The sequence below is a fragment of the Teleopsis dalmanni genome, chromosome 2 (assembly GCF_002237135.1).
Source record: "Teleopsis dalmanni isolate 2A chromosome 2, ASM223713v2, whole genome shotgun sequence".
Classification (NCBI taxonomy): domain Eukaryota; kingdom Metazoa; phylum Arthropoda; class Insecta; order Diptera; family Diopsidae; genus Teleopsis; species Teleopsis dalmanni.
In genome coordinates this window covers 35,680,950-35,690,135 of record NC_051847.1, presented here as the reverse complement: position 1 = coordinate 35,690,135, position 9,186 = coordinate 35,680,950, and the positions used below count along the sequence as shown (strand labels likewise).

Here is a 9,186-nt window from a genome sequence, read left to right as displayed (position 1 = left end):
GCATTTGCCCTCTTCTATTTATGTTAGTACTACCCCATAAGGTATGGTACGCATTTGCGTCGCAACCAATTATAAATTGTAAATTATTTGATTTGCAATAACTTACCAAGTTTGTGACTGCTTCAGGTGGTGCTTCATCTGCATCGCCTGGAAAGTAGGCCGATGCGATCACGATCTCTCGTGTTCCGCACTCCGTCGGGATCTCAAAAATGGCCGACACCAAGTCCCTCTGGATGAAATCTGGAATTGGAATACAGTTAACATTTTTGTTTACTAGTATAGCAGTTCTAGGCGACTCTATGTCACGTTTATATATCAACTTGATTGATGTTGAAGGCCTTTTATATGCCCACCGACTGTCCATGGCTCCTGGATAAGCGCTATGGCCAGTCCTTTTGTGGCGAAGGTCCTGCACAAGGTAGCCGATGCTCCTTTCGCGTGGTGCAGGTTCGCCTGTAACACCCCTATGGTGCTCATTTTTGTTGAGTTTTATTGAGAGAGCGTTCGACTTCCTTTTGAAGTCGAGCTCTTCGTGGCCCTTTTTCCTTCTGGCGCTCTTTTGGAGTTGTTGATGCTCCACCCACAGGTGGCCGCATCCAAAGCCTTTTTTGAATGGCGGCTCTACTAGTAGTTGGGGCCTCATTTGGATTCACAATAGACGTAAGTGTTGATTGTGGGACCACGTGCTCCACTTTCTGTTTCTCCGTCCTTGTGATCTGGAGTTTATTTGGAACCTTTTGTTCCACAGGCCGTTGTTCTGGCTGCCCCTCCTTTGTCATACTGTTAGTTTTAAGCAGTAGCTTGACTTGGCTGAAGCGATATGCAATTCTACCTCCACTCTGGACCAGTGAGTTCCAGGATGCATCGTCGACAGCAAAGACGATGTGGAGCAGTGAACCTTCTGCGGTCCGCTGTAATACCTTCCAGGTGCTTGCTTTAATCCTGTTCTGGGCCTCAATTGTGGCAAGAACCTTGGTATTTTCAAAATCGCAACTGTGTGGGAAGTATCCTCGCACCAGATGTGTTTTTGGAAACTCCGACTCTTCAACCACTTTGGCGCCCAGTTTAGCCTTTGTTGCAATAGCTGCCGCATTTTTACGGACCCATTCAGCCGTTTGGTTATTTGTGCACACCATCATGAGCCATCCCGTACGAGGGAAACAACCTTCAAATTCTGGTTTAACCTCGTCAGACGCCAACTCTATGGCAGTCTCAATTATAGCCTCTTGTAGCTGTGCAGTCTGTTCCCTGTTTAGGGGGCACTTAGCCAAATCAAAAGGAACAAATCCTAATTTGATCCCCTTGGCCTGACTGGCTACTTGGCTGAAAGAGGGTTTACTCGATCCCTGAATCGAGGTGTTTTGTTTTGGTTTCTTACCAGCTGGCATGACCATGTCGTCAGATAAAGCCCTTTTAGCTGGCGCACGAGTTGGAAGTTTAGAAACCATGTCTAGGGCCACATCCCTAGAGTGTCCCTGACTCATGTAAGCCTTTAACCTCCTCTTCTGCATTGAGTTCAGTTTCACAAAACCCTTCTGGTCATGTAAACTGATCCCTTTCATACAAACATTGACAACAGTAGCACCTGACTGTTGAGAACAGAGACTGACTCCGTCAATGTCAATAGAGGCAGCATCAGACCCTTCAGTTTCTGTGCTGCTAGCATTAGTATACTGTGGAAAAACAACATTTTCCACAGCGTGTATATTTTTGCAGATGTGCCCAACAGCACCATCTGCAAAAGGTTCACTGACCTGTGACACAACAGTCGACTGGTCGTTGTTAATTCCCTGCCCGACAGCAGTAGTGTTTGATGCGATAAGGGTAGCATCATCCCCTTTAGTTTGTTCATTAGACGTATCCATATGATATCCCACGAGTATTAGGGAAGTATAAAGTCGCCATCGGCAGAGCCCATTTACCGACAGAAGGCAAATTGAAAGCGGAGGTCGCCTGGTATCCGCAGTTCGCTATTAAGGTCATCACTAGCCCCGTGACCAAGTTCCTACAGGCATAGCTGTTCCACCGTAGATTGGGGGGTTGTTCGGGTCTCATTCATACATACACATATACTACACCATACACCATACATCCTAGGTACAAAAACTATAGATTGTTTCATATCTTCAATCAAACCCAGGGTGTTTTCCTTCACCCCGCCTAGTTGCTGGCGACCCCAAAACCAGCAGAGACATGACCTAACTGTTTTGAGGTCATCGATCCTACAAACAACTAAACTTCCATTAAAGGCCGATCGATTGACTAACGAACTTAATGAGTAGCACCAAAATGCAAAGACTCATCTACTCCCCGAGACGCTAAGATGTTATAGTAGCCATTCGGACCACGTCAGTCAGCCTACATAAAGTTACTACTAATACACATAAAATTACTACTACTACAAATACTACGTAAAATAAAACAAACACAACTACATAAAACAACAAAACATAGACTACATGACAACACAAAACTACCTAAAGGTAGATCTTGGTTGTACACCTCGTTCTAGAAACGTTAAAAATTCACAGTCGTCTGACAAATGCCAGGTGATTGCGAATATTCATATTTATAGTCCGAGTTGTAGCTAAGCCCCTACACCACGTCAAGGTGCCTACCATGTAGAGGAATAAATTAGATTCAAATGCAATCCAAATAGTATCTAAAGTAATCTAAACTATTTTAATAAAATAATATAGATTTATTTTATATAACGATGGTTGAAAGTATTGCGATCAGTATTTGTACTCCAAAAACTTTCCAGCTTCGATTTAAGTCTTTTTAAAGTGCAGTTTTAATCAAAGTTAAAATTGCACTTCAATTGATACCAAAAAAAAAAATAAAGTTAAAAACCTAAAGACTGTTTCAAACAGCAGTTTTTAGGACTTTAGATAAGGTATTGCATATGAAATCAGTTTTCTCAGTCAATTCGAGTTGAAATTGCCTTATGGTAAAATCAGATAGAAAAAGTTCAGCATATCACCATTAACCACAGCCAATAGCACATTACCATCGATTGGTTAGAACAGCCGAAGCTGACTGCATTTAACTCCGTGATTCATGATACCAGATACAAACCTCCAGAAGCTTGTCAAGTAAATCTCACTCACTACCATTCACATTCTAAACAGTGTTGGAATGGTATCGGTAATATTTTAACACCTTCACCGCAGCGGAAAGACCACTTATCATAGGGAATTATTTTTATTATATCTAAGGCATGATTTAGCAAAGAGAAATTTTTGTAACTTACTTAGTACGTTACAGAGTAGAGTATAAGTACAAGTTGAAATACCGATTTACATAGGTCTTAATAATATGGACACACTATTTGCTTCAAGAAAATACTATTATGAAAATCCAAAATGATGTCGCTTTAATACAACAGGCAATCTATTTAAGCCTTATACTAGTCTTTAGTGTATATGTTCAAAACACCAAATTGAGTGAAACATTATATGGAAACTACAGTGTTCACTTAAGGTGTTAACGCCATCATGATGCTCATGATGTTTTTTTATTCTGTAATTTTGCTTTAAACATCATAACATCAAAAACAAAAAAAAATATTGAATAACATTTCTATACTTCAAAATTGAAGGTTCAAAATATATAGGAATATTATATTATATTAATAATTAAACTGTTAGATATAGAAGAATTTGTAACATAATTCAAATCAATAAATTTTTATATGAACATAGTGCTTACTCCAAATGTTAAACAATCGCTGTTAAATATGTACATGACTTTATATCAATAGACGATATTAAACTTTATGAGAATTATAAATACCTATGTATCTGTGGTTAAAACCTTATCTATATTTTTACTTATTAATATTAAATTAATATAATTCAACTCTCAAACAACAATGAAACCGTTTTTGTATGCGTTAAGTGCACCTAATTAAACAATAGAATTTACTGCATAAGAATATTAAATATTATTAATAAAATTGTAAATAAAAATATTTCCAATTTTACAAAATTAAACATTTTTAATGCATATTGAAAAATATTATATTAATGCGAATTAATGTGCATTTATGGTAATGAATAATAACAATAATGCCTTAATTGCTTGACTACAAATACTTAGCCATATAAAGGATATTTCTGAAAACCCATTTAATTGCCATTTCAACGGTCACCATTTATATATTAATAAGTGTCATTTTTTTCATTAAACTGCACATTTTTCAATATAAAAATTATTGAATGGCATTATATATATCTGAATGAATTTATTAAAGCCGTCATAAATTCGCAGATAAATGTGAAGCAATCCTTCGTCACCATTAATCATGCAATAAATGCTCTTTCCGCTGCAGCAGTTAACAAGAACATATAATTTATTTACTTTTGCATTAATTCATTAATATTTTTATGTCAAACTATTTATAGTAAATAAAAAATTATGAAATTCATTATTTATATTTTTATTTCACGTCAAGTATTTAAACTGACCAAAGTAACATTATTGACATTGGCATGTGTATGACTTTTTATGACATTATTAAGTAAATAAATTATAAATAATTTTTTTAAGTGTTAATTATTACAAAAAATTAGCACATTTTTTGTTTAAACCACAACAAAATAAATGTGTCACCAAATAATATTATGAATATTGAATATTGCGGACTGTGATCTTGTTCAAATAGTCACCAACAAGTTGAATTGCAAAAGGGCACCGGGATATGATAACATCTCACCCGTCATGATAAAAAAAACTTATCCTTTTTGGCCATAAATTTTATCACATGACTTTTTAATACCATTATTAAATTTGGCCTTTACCCAACATCAATCATGGAAAACATGATTGTTATAATTCACAAATCACGTATAGATCCCACGTTTTTCATACAGGCCAATAAGCTTACCGTCATGCCTTTCTAAACTCTTTGAAAGAGCACTGCTTTCATAGGTAAAACCACGGTTGCCACTTGAAAATTTTTGCAACCGTGGGTAAAACCACTAAATCCAGAAAATATTGTTCCGCGGTATTTCTCAATGTTAAACAAGCATTTGACAGAGCCTGGCATAATAGGCTCATATATAAGATACGCTGTTTATCACCTGCAAATATCCAGTCAGTTTTAGAATCATATCTGCAAAACTAAACCTTTAAAGTCAAATGTAAATCATAAAAAAATGTAGTTCGATATCTAGGGGAGCGACACTACAAAATGTGGACATATTGCAACACAATAATGATAAAGCGTTTAATATCGCTGGCGATAATGCCATAACTACTGGTGCCATTGCCAAACATATTATATATACACCAAAAACAACCTAATGAGAATTAAAACTTAATAACAAAAAATATTAATTGTAAATGTAGTTAAATCACAATTTAATTAAATCACAATATTTTTAATTTTGGCTATATATTTAATATAAGAATTTTATATATATATATTTTCTTGTTCTTTAGCAATGACTATAAACTATCACACTATGTCCTTTGAATTCTATTTCGAATAACTTTTGTTCTACAAAGTTAGACGCAAACGCTTGTGGTAGCTTGTAAACAATATAAACAGTTGTCATTCGTATGAATTTCACGTAGTTGGCAATATCAGTTTTATAGATATACCTTTGTGTAGTTGGTAACACTTCAATCCCCTAACCCTGTAAATGATTACATACATAAAACATAAAATAAAATATAGTGTTATCATAGAAAATTTTTAACAAGGACGGGTAACGCCAATAGTAAAGTGAAATTTATCGATTAAGAGACAGCTATGTCAACTACTTGAATAACGCAGTCTACTTTCTCTGTTAGATCGAAACCAAAAATTTTGCTTTTAATTTTTCTCTCCAAAACAACAGCAAATTATTATCTTCAGCGTCCACGCTACTATATGAGGACATAGGACAAGTAAATTAAGCGACTTGGAAAGGGGTAGTGTAGTAGAATATTGAATATTATATATAATTGAATATTAAGTTCAAAGCAGTACCTGTTGGTAAAAGTAATTCCTCACTATATCTCAAAACCATGTTGTTGCTGAGATTAATGCTGGTAGCAAAGTTGACAAAATTTTTAATAAATTGAAAAAATATGTTAAAAAGACTGTGTGGCATTAGCTATAATGCACTGGAAGAGTGTGTCTGATGATAAGAGACTCTTCATTTTGTCAGGAATGAGAGTAGATCAAAACTGGATTTATTGATTCTTCGTATCGAGAGTTTGGCATAAAGTCCAAATGGTTCAGTTAATGGTCTTGATCTAAATGCTCAAAAAATAAATATAAATTCTAAAAAATATTAGAACATATATTAGTTTGTAAGATTCTTTTCATGATTAATTGGTAAGTATTTTATTGACCAATTTTATTAAAAGTTTTAAATGAATGACAATGACTGCCATCATTAATTAATAGCAATAAATCAAAAAGCGCCCACAAATCGCAATGCAAATATTTTAATTTAAAATTTTTACTTTTTTCCGAATGTGTGAAGATTGTGGGTTTCAGTCATAATTTTGCGTAAAACCGACACATAAAGCGAACACGCCACATCAACCAGAAAGAGACCATTTCCCTTTGTCTGAAGCAATTATCTTTGTTATTGCAGTTGTCGGAGAACGGAAGTAGAAAAAATTTATCATTTACATAAACGTATACAATGTATACTATACATACCTCTTATTTTAAATAAACGGAAAAAATACGGGTATATAGGAAAACAGTGGATGAGAAGCACAAAAGTGAAGGGAATAAAGGAGTTACTCATTTGAAATGGAAAGCACTTCCGTTAGATACAAAATGAACACATTTATATATATATATTTTTGTTTACTGTAATGTTAGTTTTTATAAAAACCTAATGATTGTATCTCTCAAAAATTGAATTAAATTAAAATTTAATAAATATATTAAGGGAATATTAAGGAACTGGCAAATAATGTATATGCATTCCCATTAAGTGCAATTACATGTCGCAACTGATTTTTGCATTGATAAAATTGCAAATCTGTACTAGCATTTCTAAGGACTATACTGACGTCATTATGGTGTGAAAAATATTTGCATTCGACTCACAATATTTGACTCAGAATCCAACTTTCTTGTTCGCTGAATCAAGCTCTGCCATGCAGATTTCCATACAAACGAGTATGTGTTGGCGTGAAGTTGTATGCAAATTTCTTATTAAACACAACACAATAGAGCACACTCATGACTTCCAGTTCGAATACACAATCCTTGATTGCAACCTTTTCAAAATTGCATTTATGATTAACAAAAAAAAAAAAAATAACTGAACACAAAACTACAGAAACAAAAGGAAAGATCTAAACACAATGAATGGAAATGAATTCAATGCTTACAGAAGTTAATTTAGCCACCTTAACTGATGTCATCTTAAGGGTATGCAATTTCAGTGCACATATGTTACAGCTAATATTGCACTAAGAAGCTTAAGCAAAGACCATGATATCAGTCTATAGAACAGAAAAAAAAAATTTCTATTGCATACGCTACTATGTAATATGCCAATTACGGCTTAAAGCTCTCTAGGTCGATGTAACTTACACTCAATATATAGCTCCTGCCATTGTATAAAGTGTAAGTTTCTATATTGTGTGGAAATATGTAAACCCCGATTTTATCATAAGCAAATTAAAATATTCTTTTACAATGATTAAAATTAGCAGATATTTTTAGAAATACACTGCAATTAAACTTCTATGAAAAGTCTACCAAAAAGTCAAATTGCATATAAAGATAAAACCACATCCCAAATAGTCCACATGCCAGAATCTCGCTTCAACTTGTCTTATCTTAGCCAAGTACGATACTTTGCTTAGTACCAGAAACCTATACTTACTAGCCAATTACCGGATGGTAGTTAAGGTGAAAGAATCAAGAAGTTAATCTTTCTAGCGTTGCCTTTTGACAGTCCGGTGCCGATGTTTTCGTTTCGGTAGTCTCTAAATTAATATGTTATTGAACAAATCCGGCATTGAAGCCAGTGCTGATTGTTCCAAATATATCATGACATCTCTACGCTGGATGTCTTTCAAGTTGCCCCGATGTCAATCTTTCGGTTTTTGCCTTTTTACAAACTGGTTCTGAAGACATTGGCTTGTCGGCATAAAATAAAATATTGCTTAAGTTTGGCATTGGGTTTTGTTTATAATTATTATCATCTTTACATAATGAAGATATTAAACGATCCTTTTCCTTCGAACTTCTAATTGCTGCTTTCGACTTCTTAGTATTTTATTTATTCGATGATTATTTATTCGACCTACATTCCAAATTAAAATAAATTATATTGAGATCGGAATTGTGCGTTTAATTTTTATTAATATTAATATTTGAATATTTTATATTTATATTTATTTTATTATTCACATAATTTCAAATATTTTTACGCTTAGATATGTATGGTATATGTTAATTCCAATTTAATAGAAATATTTTAAGTGTTTTGCCTTGATATTCTTATCATTTCCAATATGTCCTATAAAAACCCTACCTGGGATAGCAGCTATTATAAATAGTAAGCCATAAAATAGAAGGCCTCATGGATTTATTCATTTATTTATTTAGCATGAATAATAATTACTATGATCGGACACAATCATCAACTGACTGAATAGGTTTTAAAAATTAAAAAAAAATACATAAACTATTTCATATTGTTAGGATCAATATATCCCTATCCCTATATAAATTGCATTCAAAACAAATTGCATTCGAAAGTTTATCAACATTTTTCAAAAATAATTCTCTATACAGTATTACTTATAATTATTTTTATAAGTAATACTTTACATAAATTTTACTTATAATTAAAATTTATAATTAATTAAATTTAACTTATATTGTTTTAATTATGTATATTCTTTTAGATTTCCTTAACAAAAAGATTTTATATAGTGGGTGAAAAAATGTTATTGTTTTGGGATACTGGAAAGTCGAAAGCTAATAAAATTATAAACTTTTCCTACTCTGAAGATTTCAGAATGCAGATAACTATGTGGAATTTAAGATTAAAAATATTGAAAACTGATCATTTATAAATTTATACTGAAATAAATTAAAGTTTTTTAGTTTTTTGCTGACTAAATTAAAATATTGCCTTAAAGGATTGATTTAAATGAAAGAAATCTTTTCAATTTTTATAAATATTATTATTATGTCATAAAAATTTCATTTTG

The 9,186-nt window shown here is 33.1% G+C and overlaps 2 protein-coding genes across 2 annotated transcripts in view; one reads left to right on the top strand and one right to left on the bottom strand.

Moving 5' to 3' along the window:
- Positions 1-9,186, top strand: part of LOC119674309 (neurogenic protein mastermind-like) — a 596,927-nt gene that overhangs the window by 401,885 nt on the left and 185,856 nt on the right. The gene's annotated exons all lie outside the window — the stretch shown is intronic.
- Positions 113-795, bottom strand: LOC119676108. Its single transcript, XM_038087337.1, has 2 exons — positions 321-795; positions 113-240 (listed from the first exon to the last, which is right to left on the bottom strand). The coding sequence occupies exons 1-2, from the start codon at positions 641-643 to the stop codon at positions 204-206; spliced, it is 360 nt and encodes a 119-aa protein (XP_037943265.1). The 5' UTR covers positions 644-795; the 3' UTR covers positions 113-203.